The 18,098-nt window shown below is 40.3% G+C and overlaps 1 protein-coding gene across 7 annotated transcripts in view; it reads right to left on the bottom strand.

Annotated features, from left to right (window-relative positions):
- Window positions 1-18,098, bottom strand: part of STARD13 (StAR related lipid transfer domain containing 13) — a 332,321-nt gene that overhangs the window by 164,788 nt on the left and 149,435 nt on the right. For all 7 annotated transcript variants that reach the window (XR_016462786.1, XM_090133176.1, XM_090133167.1 and 4 more), the window contains one exon: window positions 3,898-3,931. Coding sequence is in view for 6 of the 7 variants with exons in the window: in XM_090133176.1 (XP_089989302.1) it covers window positions 3,898-3,931 (34 nt within the window). In the remaining variant the exon portion in view is untranslated. The remainder of the gene's footprint in view (window positions 1-3,897; window positions 3,932-18,098) is intronic.

Genomic DNA, 18,098 nt, shown 5'->3' with positions numbered 1-18,098 from the left:
GGACAGGGAAGCTCATGGATATAACCTCAGCTCCATCTCCAGCAACTGCAGGCTTCCATATCAGGTAAAGGGCTCAACCATCTTCTCCATTGCCACAAGAGCAAGAAGAAAACCCCAGAACTGAGGATGGTTCTGTGAGCCCTATCCATTTTCCAGTTCAGTCTTCCTTGCTGCAGTCAACCTGTATCTCCTGCCTGGGGAATGTAGCATGGGTAAAATATAAACATCAACATAAGTCTTTATATGACTAACAATATGCAGTCATTGGGAAACACTGAATGGGTTTGACCTGATGAGACATGCAGCATCTAGCAAGGATCAGATGGAGTTGCAGTTTCTAGAATCAGGCCTTTTGTGGGCAGTGGTCATTCAGCTGCCATATAGGTCAGTTTTAGTTTCTCAAGTAAAGGAGATCTCTTCTCGAAGTCAATTAGCAGCATGCCTGAACAAATAATGCAGGATCAAGCTATTTGTTAAGCTCTGGAACCACATCTGCCTCCATCTGAATTTCATAACACATCAATAAAGGATACCTGGGGGCCAAGGTCACCCGAGGACTTTATCATATTACTGCAGTGCACCATCTTCCCTGCCAGCCCATTGCTGCTCTGCTAGAGACTATATTACCATGCATCAGCAAATACACCAGCACGCTGCTATATTTAGTGCTTCATACACATCACTGAAGTACAGGATGTTTCAGCTTTTAATCTGACTTCAAATTTTTGTTAGCAAAGTAAAAGATCTCATTTTCCCTACCAGTGATGAAGTGTGCTCTGTGTTGGTCGTCTTGAGCTATGCAGTGCTAACTTTAAAATACACCAGGCAGCCAGAATGCTCAAGCTGAATAATTTTCACTAAGAGGTATAACAGGAGATGGTAAGAATGCATACCATCAGCCAGTCAGGTTTTAACAGTGATTACCATAGGCTAAAAACAACATTTCTTCATCAATCTGATGGCAAGAGAAGCAGCTCACCGAAGTGCTCTCCATAGCACCACAGCAGGCAATTAAAGCACCTGAGGAACAAATCTAGAATGGGGCCAGGGGCCAGTGGTGAAGGACTGCCCTGTGCCAGGTGTTATGGGCCTGGAAGTATGAGAAGAAAACCATTGGCGATGACAACTGGGACAGAGTGCTATACTGCACAGTGATGGAAGTGGGGCAGTCCTACTAAGGGCAACACTCATCAATGACAGCAAGTATGTGACAGTGGTTAGAATAACAACTTAGCATCAAGAGAGCCATGTTCATTCTGGAGGGGTTGGGTGAATGAATCCAGCATTTTAAAAAGTCTTGCTAAAACCACAGAATAGGATATTTTTGATTTATTTGTAAAACTTAACATATTCCTGTCACCATGTACAAAGAGTACAGGTATGAACTGTCCTCCTGTCTCCTACTTCCAAGCAGATCAGACAGTTTGCTGACCTGCAGCCTAATGGCAAGCCTATGTGAAGGAGATCCAAGCATTTTGGTTAACACACAGGCAGACACCCACTAAAAACTGAGGAAATGGAAGCATAAAAATTTGCATTTATTTGTTCAAAGGAAAAAAAAAACCACACACACACACAAATGAGAGAGGATGACAGTAGTCCAAATGCGGTGCATGTGGTGCAAAAAAAAATTGAGCTTGAGGAGGAGAGTTCTGTACTCTACACATGACACAGGCAGGAAGGGGTTTCTTCTCACATGGGAAATTCCGAAACAGAAAAAAAAGCCAGAAGGCAGAGAATGTATCAGAAATGTTTGTGAACTGCTGAGCTGAAAGGAACTCTCTTCCTCAGCCTTAGACATAATTTTTGCCAATTTGGTAATTTAAATAATATGTTGGCTGTAACCTAAATCATGCCTTGCTTTAACATAACTCATATTTCAAAGCCCAGATTTTTCAAAGTTAAAAAAAGAAAAAATCAAACTTCTGCCTCTGAACACTGTTAGAAGATCCCATGTCAAGATGTGCACACCTATTATACAGAAATGGCTGCAAAAAGGAACTCACAAATGCAAACCTTTCCTGCAAAGTGCTTCAGTTTGAAGGAATTGGCATTTTCTGCCCAAAGTGTTTTAATTGATAAGCTCATTACCAGCTCAATTTCTATGAGTAAAGTTCCACCTCCGTTACCAAACCAAACCTGTTACTTGACATTTTTCTTTCATGCTGGCAGCTATCAATTTTTATCAAATTTTCAGCCATCATCTTCTAGCTGCTGGATGGGTGCTAATCTTCATCTTTTCTTCAGTGACCAAATTTATGTTATCACAAAACAATTCAAATATTTATCACAGTCAAAAACAGGAGCACTGTTAACATAATCATCTTTCTTTGTCACAAAGAGGTTTTGATCCCAGCAGTGCAAACAATTGAAAATTGCTAAATCAATCTCAAAACTGATCGAATTTCTTAGCTTTGGAAAAGCAAGGCATATTTTCCACTGGCAAATGTCATCACAGAATGAATACTCATATACCCTATGAAGCAGAAAAAAATAATTGTGCACAGCACTTGAATGGAAATACTTAAACCTATACTATGTTCAGCAGCCTCCATGTATGTATTGAACTATGTGAAGCACCTGAGCACAGTGTTGCCTGTGTTTCTGCTCAGTTTTCTAGGCCAGGACTCCTGGTAGCACAGCCCCTTCATCGGCAAAGTTGGCTGCAAAGGGGCTCGTTCTGCTCCTTACGGGGCTGTGCTGGCCTTGGAAGGAGCTGAGGGTGCCATTCGGAGCAGAGGCAAGTGCTGCTTTGAGCAAGGAGAAATCACTGAGTTAGCAAACTGGCTTTGCTAAGTCATCTGGGGACAGATGGATAATTACAACAAAGATGTCCAATTGCTTTCATTTTAATTGACACACACTGCATACACATTGACTAATGAGACAGAAAAAGAAGTAGGAAATGGGGAGCTCCAGAGGTCAGCTGTTTTGTGATTTATTTAAGTAGTGCTAGCTGGCAAAAGCTTCTGTGGGAATGAGGATTTCCTTAGACTTTGGGGACATTTCTTCTTGCAGAGCTGTGGGGCTGTTATTAACTTTCAGTAATCTCACATTTTGGGAAGCGTTTTCTTTTCTCTATAGTTCCTAATTGTGCTTATTACAACTTAATAAGGACATTTACCCTCAATTGAGCAAATCATTCAAGCAGTTGCTTACTCTCCCCTGCAATGAATTGGATTTGTCAAATGCAGACTTAATTGCGTGTTAAGTAGCTTGCTGAATCAGGACTTCTGTGAGCATTGCTGCCTACCTAAACCTTTCCTTAGCTCCTGGCCTGCTAACAGAAGTGGAGGTCTGCATATCAATTTTTATAACTCTGCCAATTGCTCTGATCCCAGTACTCTGCAGGATGTCAGCTGTAAATAAATCATTTTCCCATACCAGTCAAACACTCCAATGCTGTTAATATTGCCCACCCCATCGACTGCAAGTGAGCTCATGCTGGTGAATGATACATGCATCGTGACTCTGCCACTGGGGGCAAGGCTGGAACAGTGCTTATATTATTTGCATTTACATTTTATATGATTTTGCAGAAGGAGCCCGCCACCAACCTCTTCTAAAGAGGATTCATTCACATACATCAACACACCACAAGCCTTTCAGTGCCATGGCAAAGCACTCTTGCTCCTCCCTGACACTGACAACAAATACTTTGTGTTACCTTTGTTATCACAGAGCTGATGTTTCAAGTTATAAACTCAAGGTTGCTGAATTATCAGCTTTCCTAAGAACCGAATAAGTCTTCTTCATGACCGAAGGCATGAAAGTAATCATAGCAAGTGTACAAAATAAATAAAACTTGGAATATCAGCAATTCTCATAGGTTTTCCATCAATGCATACATCTGCATGAGTCACCAAGTGACAATGAAGAAGTAATGCCATGTCTTACCTGCTTTCTCCTTAGACAGCTTCTGAAACAGCATCTGCAAGAAAAAAATATTTTTTGTTTAATAATTTCCTTCAAATAGGTAGCATGTTTCATGATGACAACACATGCAAGTCTTAAGAATTGTCACCACCTTACGAAGTTCATCAGATTCAGAATTAATCACAAAAAGTCACAGGGAACATCTAAGTTGACTTGCTAAGGTCAGCCTGGTGCTCATCCCTGGCTGGGTTGCTGTCACGCAGGCAGTGAGTTCAGAGCTATCCTTCACACAAGCAGAGCATGCAGAACAGGAACACACGTGGCCCAGCACACCACAGCCTGGCTGCTCATCTTCTGGTCATCCTGGTCCCTTTGTCTGAGGGATGTAGCCAAAATGACTTTCAAAATTGTGTTCTTCATATTTTTCATCACCCTGCTCCAGGTACCATTTACAATTTAAATGGAAGCAGTCCCATTAATGTAATCCTTGGATGTACCTCTTGGTCCATTACTTTTCTCTTTAACAGCCTTCCATGCCCAAATCAGGAGGTTATTCTCACTTTAAGCCAGCAGTTAAATGTGCATCATCCACTCTCCTTTCATGTGATAGTTCTAACAACTCTGAGCAACACAGCCTGCAAATGAAACTAGCACACTGCATGAAACTGAGCCCAATCTTTAAACAAAGCGAAGGCTGAGCTGATTCTTCCAGATAGCAGTGAGCTCATAGGTGGGAGCTGCCCAGCCTGCTACCAGTCTAAACAGCAGCCTCTGCCTGCAGTGACACACTGCCAGTGCCTGCTATAGGTTCGTCCCCATATGGACAGCCATCTGTGTGTGTCTGTCAGATGCACTGACTGCTCTGTTATCCATACAGTAAATATCTATCCATACAAACATGCTTTTTGTTTACCTTTTATTCAGTGAAAATCTTTACTGAGATATTGGAAAATTCCTCCTCTGAACACAGAAGAAAATTGCTTGAGCATTTCTGTTAAGCAACAGGGAAAGCACAGGTGGGATAGGTAGAGCAGGCTATAGTTGTTGTCCTTTCTGCAAGACAATTTCACTGTAAAACAAGCCCCTTACTCAGTATGAAGGTCTGCTGGAGCCACAGCTGAAGTTGGTTTGCCTTTAGCCCACAGGGGCCATGTGAGGTGGTCACTTCCAGGCCAGAAATCACCAGTAGCTGAATCCGACCCAGGCTTCTTTTCAAATTCCTCTTCCTCTAGATCTTCTATAGCTCAGAAAGAATGAATGGGCTTTTTGGCTCAAGTCACCTCTGCATTGGCCCATTCTGCAGAGCTGAAGAAGCAAGATGACAGCACTGCAAGCCAACATTTCCTCTAGCAGAATCGCATATGAATGTGAGTGCCAAGCCCTCAGGAGAGGCTCTGGCAAAAGCAACTCACTTTCTTAGAGGAGTGGGAATTTACAGAACATAGTGGTTGGAAAGGACCTCTGGAGATCATCTAGTCCCACCCCTTGCTGAAGCAGGTTCCCTAGATTTGGACACGCACTGGGCTGATGGGAAAGGTTGAGGCAAGTATCCCACATGTGTGCTAGGGGCCACCTTTCACAGAAACATCATCTGGCCCTTCCACCATGCAACGAGCTGCACTGCTCTCCACCATCCTGCTGGGGACAGGCACCTGATTTTTAGCACCATGACACTGGCATGCACACACCGCAGGCGGGTGCTAAAACTGCTATACTGGATCTTGGGAAGAACATTTCTTGAAGAAGACATAAATGATATATGAATCAAGATAAATATGTCAGTCCTGCTTGGATAGCTGCTTGATGTGTTCTAGCATAACCACAAGGGCACCAGTTATTGTAAAATCAAGTCCACACTATATTAACTTCCAAATATTTTTAAGACACCAGACAAAAAAGATGCAAATTATTGCTGGAAAAGTCCCAAGTGGCAACAGAAAGCTGTCAACTAAAAGAGATTTATGGAAATAATAATGATAATGCACTATATAGCCGATTGTGTAACAAAATACGTTTATTGAAGTACTAGCATCCCATCTGAGCAGCACGACACCATCTAATCAAATATATAGAAACCATGGACCAAGAGAGTACAACTGTAGCCAAAAGGCTGTTGCAGCACCTGCTGCTTATGAATAATAAAGAAATCGTTTGCTCATAACTCCAGCTGTAGCAATTTTGCAAATGGAAGTGTCAAACAGAAGCCAAAGATGAATACATTGTGCTGATACAACCATGTTCTATTTGCTAAAGCATGTAAACCAGCACACAGAAAGCAGAAATACATTTGACAGATCGTGAGTCCAGAAAGGACAGGGACATAGGGAAGGCTCGGGGAGGCTTGGCCTTGCTCTAGGCACTGCTCCATAGCTCTCATTTCTATTGCCCTGTGAACACAGCCTCACAGCCTCTGCTATTACAGGCATGAGCCCCATAGAGATCAGATGGACTCAGAATTTTGTTACCTGAATCTGCACTTACAGCAAAATGAAAATGCTGTCTCTATTCAACAGATACTAAAAACAGGTGCATCTTTGTGTGAATGATCCCACTAAAGCCACTTTTCTCCTACAGAGCCACACAGGTGAAGAAGTGTGTTTGGGGCACAGAGAAGAGTGGAGGAAGGCTCCAGGTCTCCCTGGGGGAGGAGAGGGCACACAGGGCCCTCAGGAAGAATGTGAAAGACTCTCCTGAAAGGCCACCCATGTGGAAACCAATTACTCAAATGAACACTTTGGATTAAGTGGAAATGAAGGTAGAAGCAAAACACAAGCATTATAAGCTCTACGAGCAAAATAAATACGCTCATCAAAAAATTGTTTCTCTGATGTATACATAATCTTTTGTGGTTATAAGAGATCAGGGTATGGAACTCAGTAAACAACTGGATTAAATGATTTAATAATATCCCAGTAAGCTGACTGTCACATAAAAGCATTTTTCTGACACAGAAGATGAATATGGAACTGTTGACTTTAACAACTTCAAAACCATTTTAATTTGTAATGGCACAGGGATTCTGCAATATCAGCCAACCCCGTAACATCACACACCATTTCCAAAATGAAGAATAACCTCATTTCCAAGCCTTTTACTTCTTTCTTCCTCATCAATGCTTATTAGTTATTAGCTATTTAATGCTCTAAACATAAACATTTCAAACATGCCCAGATCTGCCACTGATTGATTTCAGAGTACCCATCAAAATGTCATCATCCACTCTCAGCAAATCACATCCTCCAGAAAAAGAAAAAAAACTAATTAGCACCTTTCTGCAGCATGCAAATAGCACTTCGGATGTTTACCAAAAAGCCAGATTTATTCAATGTAGGTATGGTATCAAACTATCACCGCTATCAAATAAACCCTGACATTCTGACAGGATTGCTTGACATCTGCTGCTAATAAAAAAGACTTTTGGTTCTGTGAGGTTATGCTAGTGGTAAAAAGACACAACCCTGAGACACACCACTTCCTTCAGAGAAGAAAAATGACAAATCTGTATGGCTTCTTACCAAGAAAATGGCACAGAAGGAAAGCACTTTAAGGTAGAAAAAGTCCTGAAAAGTGTAAAGACTGGAAATCTTGCTGGTTCTTGATACTACCAGTATGATAATCTGCTGAGCTTCCATTACATGTAGGCAGTTGCAAAGCATTATATCAGAAACCTCCATGCAAAACTCAATCATCTGATTAACAGCTTTATTAGTCCTTTCAGAAAAATATCAATTCCTCACCAGATTAGAAAGAAGGAGAATGGGAAACTGAAGCTGAGCTATTGCCCTGAAAATTGTTTGTGAGTCAAGGAGTGAAAAAATGAAAAGAAAATGGCTCCTTACTCCTTAATCAAGCCAGTCCACTTGCTTCTTCACAAGTGAAAAAACTTGGGTCCAGATCCCCTTTCTAGACTCTTAAGTATTTAGAATAAGAAAACATGTAATGGTACTTAGGGACACCATAAGACACAGGGAAGATGCACAGCACCAATCAAGGCATTCTGGGTCCTTGCATGAAAGTCAGTGCCAGTGAAACTTCTCAGTACTGGGCTGAAGACCTTGGTGTGTTTACAAGCACCAGGCTGTGGGAGCACAGAGAGCACAAAGAAGACACAGGAGGCCCTGGGCCAAGTACTGCATGAGGTAGACACACACTGCTCTGCAGGGCCAACAACCATGCTGACATGAAGAACATTTTCTCTATGTTATCTTATGGCCAGCTGTCATAGGCTACTTCAGGGAACCTCCAATATAAGATTATCATATATTTTTGAAGCTGGAAATGATGTGTACCTGTTACTACAAAAAACACATGTAGTCCAAATATGTTATCAGCTTGCTTACTTGAAATTAATGGGTATGTGTACCCCAGCAAAACATACATTTGGACTGACGTAAGAACAAACACTTAGAGAACTTGATGTACCTTGAAAGCGCTTCTAAGGTGGCTTTGCTATCTAAATGCAGCTAACCTGCATTTCAGTATGCTACAAAAAATAAATGAGTCAAATTCTTCAGAATTGCAGACATGCTGTTTTCACAGACATCTTAAACCTCTGTCACTTCATCTTGTTTTCCTGAGAGCATTTAAAGTTTCACATGGCTGTCAAGAAAGGAATGTAAGTAAAATAAACTGAGTCTAATTTAGAAATTCTAATTCATTTATTTGCCTTAAATTGGTAAAATTATATAAATGGTCATTTTTCCATTTTCTTTTTTTTCTGAGGATTTAGCATACAGAATCTTTTAATCATATGCAAAGAAAATTGAGCTGAAATATTACATGATGATATATTTTAAATGAGCCTGAGGGATTTAAGAATCCAACGTCTCAAAGAACTCAAAGGACATTGAAATGTCTTTTGAAAACCCTAGACGTAATATACTGAGGTATATTATATACTCTAAAAAGATGAAAAACTGTAAATGTAAATTTTATTAATGATAACTTATCATACTTTGAAAGTGCATTGTATAATAGAAAAGAGGTATTTCTACTTCCAGAAGCTCGTAATATGATTTCAAACTGTCAAATCCCTGCAGCACTGCTGGTAACACCTAGATTTTAGTGAGGGTGGTTCAGCTCCAACACAAAGGAGCACTGCCTGCAGTGAGTGTTAGAGGGGGTGGGTGATTTTGCAGGATTTTTTACAGCATTAAATCAGCCTAATTGCTGAGTTTGCCCCCAGATTAGAAGGCCTCGTTATACTTCTTGGCTCAGTTGGCTGTGCCTATTTATCTTGCAACAGCAAAAAGGAAGGCACACAGCATCCCCCAGGACTTGCTCTTGCCCTGTAGAAGGCAGCCTCAGCAGCAGCAGTATGCCAGCACCCCACCACTGGGCAAAGCACAGCTGAGGCAGACTAGGAGGCCAACATCTACTTCTCAGTGTGCTGTGAGGGAAAAGAGAGAAAGAGAAAGAGAGAGAAAGAGGGAAGGGAGAAAGGAAAGAAAGGAAAGAAAGAAAGGAAAGAAAGGAAAGAAAGGAAGAAAGAAAAGGTCTCTTTGTTATTGACAAGCAATTGGAGTTGCTGTTTCTACCTGAGCAGGTTTCTTCCTCTTCTGGTCCTGGGGAAGGCCATACAACCATAAGTTTTTTTCCATGGTGAGAAACCAGACAGTCACGACAGTGCTAGTCAAACAAGCATGGACCCAACAAACAGATGAAGGAACTCATGTTACTCTAATAATCATCGAATCGCTAAGGTTGGAAAATACCTCTAAGATCATTTAGTCCAACCATCCACCTACCACCAATATCCAATAATAATCCAATCACCATGACTTTGCTAATTTCATCTCATACTGCCAAGATACTGGCCACAGATAATTAACTTCAGTTTGATTTTAGCCAACTAAGCTGTGATTTCACCTTCTTTTCAGATTTCAGAATAGTTGGCTTGAAGTTAAAAACTCTTGACTGCTTCTAGATGGGACAACCCAGATCCGAGTTAGCAACTGATTTGAAATCCTACACAAGGCAAATCTGAAAAGGTAAGAAAAATCTTCCCAGATGAACTAATGCCAAGTGACCCAATGCTTATCTTTCTGTACACAAACACATTGAAAATTTCAGTTGCCATATTTCTCTACAAAGGCTTTTTCTATAATTTCACAGTTTTCACCAGCTATTTTCTTGACACTTTCACCTCATGCCTTCTGAGCTCTGTGAACTGATTTATGTTTGTTTGGTTTTCACAACTGAAAATGTACTGCTACTCATGACTAACAAATAAAGCACATAACACTTTCTCACTTCTTGAGTGTCTCCTTAGAGACCTTTTCTTTTCTTGCATGCTTTTTCCATCATCTTGAAAGCAACATTTTTTGTTAACAACTGGAATAGTTAGCGGTTTGGAATCTGGAGTCCAAAAAAACATCATATTGTTAGGAATATTAAAAACGTTACAGAGAAAGCTGATTGCAGGAATTCAACCATGCACTTTCAATGCACTAAATGCTTCCGCTAGATTGATTACAGCTCAGTGTTTCTTAAAGAAGGTAAACACGACTCCAACACAGAATTAATTAGTAGAACAGATAGGAACAGGAGATTATTTCAAAGTTTAAGTATTACTTACCTGCACCAGACATACTGTGGTAATTGAAATTAGTGCACCGTAGGAGATTACCCATACCAGGAAAAAAATGGAACTGGACATTGTGGCTTCCTAGTTTTGTATGTGTATATGAACAGCTGGAGGATTAAGCAGTAGAGTGCAAAGGGCCTTTAAAATTCTAGATAAGGCTACATGACAATAAATCTGGAATTAATATCCAGTCTGAATGTTAGTGGCCACTTCTCCCATTATGAAGTTGTCATCATAATCAAAATGTTGATAAACAGCCATAGATGCAGGAAAGTTCCATAACGCAAAGTCAGCTAAGAGTAAAAAGGCAGTAAAATTAGATATGGAGAGTATCTGTAGCTGTTGTGGGAAGTAAAATGAAGATGTGAAGGCTGCCCAGAGCTTATACTAAGTAAGAGACTGATAGGCTAAGTTTAAAGACTTCAAGGATCTTATACCTCAAAGCAAGAAAATAAGTTTCAAACCTAAATAGGAGATTTAGATTGCATATAAGAAAGAAGTTTTTTACAGTAAGGGTAGTGAAGCACTGGAATGAGTTGCCCAGGGTGGAGGTGGAACGAGTTGCCCACAGAGATGCCCCTTTCTTGGAGACATTTGAAGTCAGGCTGGATGGGACTCCCAGCACTTTGATCGAGGAGTTGGTGTCCCTGTCCATTGCAGAGTAGTTGGACCAGATGACCTGTAAGGGTCTCTTCTACTCAAATGATTCTATGATTCATTTATAGGAAACTCTTAAAGAAATGCTGCGTGCAAGATGCTGTTTCTTGAAGAACTGAGGAGTAGATTAATTTGGAAAGAAACAAAGTGTTTATAACGGGGGCAGGCAAAGAGTTCAACGCTCATTAATCCTAAAATATAGGAAGCTGTCACACAGAACTAGGCATGAAATTATTAAATGCGTGAAATTATTAGATGTGTAGAGAAGCAGAAAAAGCATAGCACAGTTTCCAAATGCAATACAGTGTCTCCTGAAATTACACAAACTGAGAGAACAGGTAAATGCATTTGATCTTTGTTATAGCGAAAAACACAGGAAGAACAATGAAATTTCTTCAGATCCATAAACATCATCTGGCAGGGAAGCTCCTAATACATTTTTACCACTAAGAGTAATAAATACCAAGTAAAGTCACTCCTTGCAGTATAAAAAACTGTTGGTAGTTTTCAGTGTTTTCAGTATGGTTTTCACTACACAGAGATGTACACATCACAAATGTGTACAACATCTGATTTGAAAAACATGAACATCAGAATGAGTAACAGTTCTCAGGGTGAGGCTGCACCAGTGCAGTGTGGAGTGAGACAATCCTTTCCCTTGACTGACTAGCAGAGCCCTGTTTGATACGCCCCAGGGACACCTACAGCTTCATCAGGTGCTCAGAGCCCTGTCCAGCCTGAGCCTGAGTGTCTCCAGGGATGGAACATCCACCATCTCTCTGGGCAACCTGTGCCACTGCCTCGCTACCCTTGTTTCTAAATTTTCCCTCTTTTACTTTAAAACCATATCCCCTTGTCCTGTCACCACAGACAGATGTCTAATCACCACAGACACTGGCCCCTTCTTTCTTACAGTCCCCTTCAGATACTGAAAGGCCGTTCTCAGGTCTCCCCACAGCCTTCTCTTCTCCAGGCTGAACAGCCCCAGCTCTCTCAGCCTGTCCTCATAGGAGAGGTGTTCCATCCCTTGGCTCATTTTTGTGGCCCTCCTCTGGATGCACTCCAACAGCTCCATGTCTCTCCTGTACTGAGGACTCCACATCTGGGTGCAGTACTCCAGGTGAGGCCTCACCAGCAAAGAGCAGAGGGGCAGGATCACTCCCTCACCCTGCTGGCCACATAGCTTTGGATGTAGCCTAGGATACAGTTGGCTTTCTGGGCTGTGAGGGCACATTGCTGCCTCATGTACTGCTTGCCATCCACCAGTACTTCCAGGCCCTTTTAAGCAGGGCTCTGCTCTATCCTTACAACCCCCATCTTGTACTGATAGTGAGGATTGCTATGACCCAGGTGCAAGCTTATCTGTTGTTAATGTGCATGATGTGGCCAGCTGGAGCCACCCTTGAAACAAGAACACAGATGACCCACCATAGAAAGATGCCCCTTGTGCCTGAAGGTGATCAGAGCAGCAAACCAGGATGCTGCCACCCAACACCATGTGGCCACATACCCCTCTTTCTTTTAATTGCTCAGGATCTTTGTAACACTTTCTACTTTTTTTTTTCTTCTTTTTTTTTTCCTTTTTTTCCCCCTTTTAAATAGGCTTTTATAGTAGTTGATATTTTAAAATCTAATTAGAATCTTATATGACAGCTTGGTGTTGTGTTCTTGCACATTTTGCATGAGAAGCAGGCAATTTTAAAGAAATGTATCAGCCTGTTTGGTCTGATGTTCAGCTCATCCTCTCTTATTCCCAAAACCCACCCTCTGCAATCGCTTCCTTACAAGACACAGTTATGCCTTGTTTCAGCAAATTCTGTTCCAATAAAAATGCAAAAAATGTCCTATTTATGTATTTAACTTTGGCAAGTCCCAGGAGCAATTAGCTATTTTGAGCTCTTTACTCTGCAGCAGGAGTAACATCAACATGCTCAGAACTGTTCAAATATCAATTAATGCTTGGTCCTTTGTTAAGATAATCAGCTATGCGTCTGTATAAACAAAGACAGGGCAGAAACGGGAGATGATAACGTGCTGGTTGTCACGGTGCATGCCTGGGGGTCAGGTGGAAATGGGATGGGGCAGAGGTGAGAGGAAGAAAGACAAAAAGGAGAGCAATGACTGCCAAGAAGAGGTGGACAAAAGTGAGAAGTGAGAACAGTCTCTGTTTTTTTAACAGTCCTGGAACAATGTGGTGACTCACTCATTATTATCATTTTTACCCTCTCAAGTAGGAAGAAGTGCTGTATCTATTTTAAAGATAAAATGAAGTGGAAAAGTTACAAGAGGTCACCAAACAACAAAGAGAGGAATGAAATCTGGGGATCCTGCCATCCTGCTGTGGGAAATTAATGACTTTTAAAGCAAACAGCAGCAAGCAGTAATCCACAGTACAAAATTAAAACCAATCCTTGCAGCTCTGACTAGAGCTGTGTGGTTATTTTTGCTTGGTCCAGAGCAATACATGGCTGGCAATGAGCTTCAGACTGCCATCAGCAGCATTTGCACGTATTCACTATCAAGTGTCCACAGACGTGGTTTATGATGCTGAGCTCTAACTGGATATCAGCTATCTCTCTGACAGTCAATAAAATTTATCATCACAATACAACCTTAACTAAAAATGTTCCTTTCCGAGTAAACTGATATATTAGCAATTAGTAAAAATCTTGCTCAACATTTTATGCCTTGTGAGGAAAAGCAAAACTAAAATAGGTTCAATACTCAGCTTTCAGTTAAACAAGCAAGCAGACAAAAACAGGGTAAATTGAAGAATGGAGTTTGAAAAAAGTCATTGAAAATTACAGAAATTGTTTATAGGCACTCCTCCTGAGAGCATGCATGGAGAGAAGTTCTGGTGTGACAGCAAAGGCTGATGTCCCAAAGAGTGGCAGAGATACCAGTTGCTTTGTAACTACTTTATCTATAATTTCAGATTCTATATGACACTTCTATATTGGAAATCTGCTGCAAATATCTTCTAAGGTCTGATCTATCTGTCTACCTATCTACCTATCTGTCTGTCTGTCTGTCTGTCTATCTATCTATCTATCGACCTATCACTCTCTCTCTCCCTCCCTCATGTATCTATCTCTTTATATATTTTCTGTTCATCAGTTTGCTTTTATGCCAGATTTAAACAATTGCAAATTTCCCCATGGGAGGCTTCATAGCTCTCCCTTCCTAAGGAAGAATAGCATGTCTTTCAGCATCACCAGCAGCAGGTAAAGTGATGCCACCTACTGCAGCACCTTACACCTCCACACTAAACACACAAGAGATTTCAGAAGCCACTACTATGTAAGCTGCAGTCCATAAGAAAATGAACCCTTAGCTGTGATGTACAGCAACTCACATTGTTTATTTTCAAAATGAACTCTTCATCTTCTATAGACAATTCACTGAACTGTAAGTTAAAATTTCCACAGAAAGGTATACATTTCCCCTTGCTGTCTCTTTTGCTGTCAGCAAATGCTCCAGTGCAATTCAGATTACTAATACATCTAAACAACTTCAGAACTCCATGTTCCCAGCCATCTGCAGTACATTATGCCTTACCTTATGTCCTTCCAGCTAAGATTATGCAGAGCAGCAACCCTATGGTGAGAAAAGTTGTGTGAATTTATGCTGCATTGGGAGTCAAGAACCTCTTCTGCACATGTGAATTGAGCACGAGGGCTGCAATGCAGCAAAAAGGACTCAAACACAGGTATGGTTTGGAATGATTTAGACTAGATATGGTTAATGTTAAGCACACGCTTAAATCTTTTGTTGAGACATGACCTTTGTCCACATCCAAGCAGAATTTAGTGCAGAATTTATGGATAGAAATTGAGCATTCTCGAACACAGAAAGTACAAAGCCAAGGATTTTCATGCTGAGGCTATCACACCTCACATCATACATTGATAATCAATTATTTCTATACATTAATTGTGATGTTGGGCCATTTTTCACCCAGCTCAGCAGAAGTGAGAGACTGTGGGAGGGAGCCCCTTACCACACACACAAAGTACAAGCTACCATCACACCATGCTTCCACCCCACATAACTACCTGCACCATATGACTGCCTTTGAGTCACCCACCTGTCAAAGTTCTTCCCTTCAAAAACAGCTGAGATTCTCAAAGAGCAGAGATTTGTGTGCCCATCTACCAAAGCTGACCTCCAGCAGGTCAGTGCAGCACTGACTGAAGGAATGAATGGATCAGCTGGCCATGAGCATCACTCGTACAGCTTGATCCCTTTGGTCTCTAACTTCTGCATCTGCATCACTATTAACATCCACATGCAAAGCACCATTGCAAGCCAGAAGTACAAGATACTAGGATATCTGCAATGATAACTGTATCTCATCATTTATCCCTTCTTGTCATACAGATATCATAAAATGTCTGCAAGGAAGCATTAATACTTTGACTCTTCTGCATTATACCATGTTTAAAAAATACAAAGAAAAATCATAATAAGATACACAAAGTCCTGTGTGCATCCTTCCCTCCCAGTAGAAGAGCAGAGATTTGTTATGGACTGGCTTCAATTCTCTCCAAATCTCTTACTCACACAAACACACACACTCATACACATTCCTGCATAGCCTAAAGCAGCTTGAAAGTCATTTAAATATACATACCACTGACTTGAGATATTTTAAACCGAAAAGGACATGCTTTACTTCTTGAAATAGGATAAAATAATTATGCTCCCACAGGGGGGTTTTAAAATTGGCATGTACTATTTCTCAGCTGTCATGATCAGCCAAAACAAATATACTTGCAGAACTATCTCTGTACCTTTTGCTCCCATATGATGAGCTGATTTTATGCTTCTCTGCAATGCAGGCAAACATTTCATTTGTCTTCCATTTTTATTTTTTCTTAGCTAGGCACTATGACCTTCCTAAAAATCTTCAAGGATCCTTTAGTGGAAAGCTTCACAATCCTCTCATAGCATTACTATTCTGGGTAGTTCAGTATAATCTTTGAACCGAATTTAAGATTATTAAATTCCAATAAAGTGATGTTAGGTAGGTTTAAGACAATTAAAATAAGATTAAATATTTCAAACCGTTGCCTAACATTTGCTGCATAATTCTTATAGTGCTAACGTGTATCATGGTGTATAACTGACAGATTGATGAGTATTTTTGTAACACCTTGCAAATCTGCTTGTCCTTAATCACTAGGAGACAAATATCCTTCTCTGTTTCCTGTTTCATAATTCAAGTAAATGATGAGGGCTTGAAATTTGTTTTTACAGTTAGATTTAAGGCACTATTTGTCTTTTGAGAAGCAAAACACACCACTGCTTTGGCCCGTCTTAAATCAAGGAAGGTCTGATTTATATGAATTGAAAGTCAGGTCCAGCAAGGACAAACTTTTAAAATGAAAATTATTGGTTTCAGTGCTGACAATGGAAAAAGATGTGTCTACAGTTCCATACATATCCTCACAGAACCGTAACGACTAAAAGAAATACTAATTCCTAACACAACATCTGAACTCAACAAATGATTATTGCTCTTTTTAAAAACCTTTTCTAATTGGTGCATTCTAATTTTTTAGAAAGAATTAATTAAAGGCAAAATGCTTTTGAAGATTCCCTCAGTGGTTAAAACCTACTAATTAATTTAAGAAAGAAATCTCATTTCCTTATGTCTTCTGCACGGGTTTCTGGAATATGAAAAAAAGATTAAGAATATAAAGAAGAAACAAATAAAAGAAAGCATAAAAATGTAATACAATTTGTTCTCTTACAAAAGGTAAATGTATTTCCAAGAAAAGCCCTGGAGAACAACTCTGCTAGCAAAAATAGCAGACAGAAGAAGAATTAGCAGTGGATTATCAGAGCACATTTTTGTGTTATGTGCTAGGAAGACTTCCTAGAAGTCTCCATAGTTGGAGCAATCTCACAGTACTTCATAGCGGAATGACATGATAAGAAAAAAGAGATGACGTTACGGTCACTCTGCATCCTGCACTCCAGTTCATAGCAAGACCTAGCTGAAGATATGCAAATGCAGTAGGATGGGACTTCTAAATAATTATCAGTAGCTGTTTAGCATGGAGCTTCATACAAATACATTTTCAGAGGCTAGATTCTCCTTTGCCAATGACCACTTGACTTCTGAAGAAAAAGCTCTGAGCTCCTTCTTGGACAGTATACTGAGTCTGGAGGTTAGGACTTGAGTCCACTTAGGATCTCTTGCACCCATGACAAATAGAGAGAGACAATCTTATGGGTCAAACCTTATAATGAGCTACTAGAGATCTGCTGACAGTTAATTATAGAGTGTCTGGAATTTTGATCGGTTTATTATTTAAGCTGAAATGTTTAATCACTTACAGCAGTAGTTATCTTAACAGTCAGTTGCAGTCTCACGTTCAGGGCCCACCAGTATTTCAGGTGGTCTTTAAAACTCATCTGTTACTATGCCTATTAATGCTTTACTGTCGATGAAAAGAAGAAACATCCAATTAAAAGATAAAATAGCTAAGTGTTTCCACTAAACCAAACAGAACAGCAAAAAATGAGGGACAACGATGTACCTCACAACAGCATGTTTTACCTCATCATGTATAATGTCTGTGCACTGTGCCAAGCTGCCTTATCACATGTATGATTAAAGAGTGAGAATAGTAATACTGGTTGGATGGTTTAAGAAGGGTGGAATGGTTATACCTATAAACTAATCTGACTGTGAGTTTAAGGAATGATTGTTATTTCACTTACTTTTTTACATTTCAAAATCTTAATAACTCTTTAGTCTGAATGGACAGCTATGAAAGCCCAACCAGTGACCAAACACTGGCCTTACATAACATTGTGATATACAGCATGGAGCTCCTCAGATCTCCAAGCTAAACATTACTGAGGCTCTTTATGGAAAACAGTCTGACATCTCGCATTTTCTCAATTCTTACTGAAATGTTCACCTTCATTCTACTCCAAATACAATTTAAATCTAAGTGCACTGGAT

Source organism: Phasianus colchicus, chromosome 1 (assembly GCF_987193195.1).
Source record: "Phasianus colchicus chromosome 1, bPhaCol1.hap1.1, whole genome shotgun sequence".
Taxonomy (NCBI): Eukaryota; Metazoa; Chordata; class Aves; order Galliformes; family Phasianidae; genus Phasianus; species Phasianus colchicus.
The sequence above is the reverse complement of the archived record's forward strand: the minus strand, read 5'-3'. Positions and strand labels throughout refer to the sequence as shown.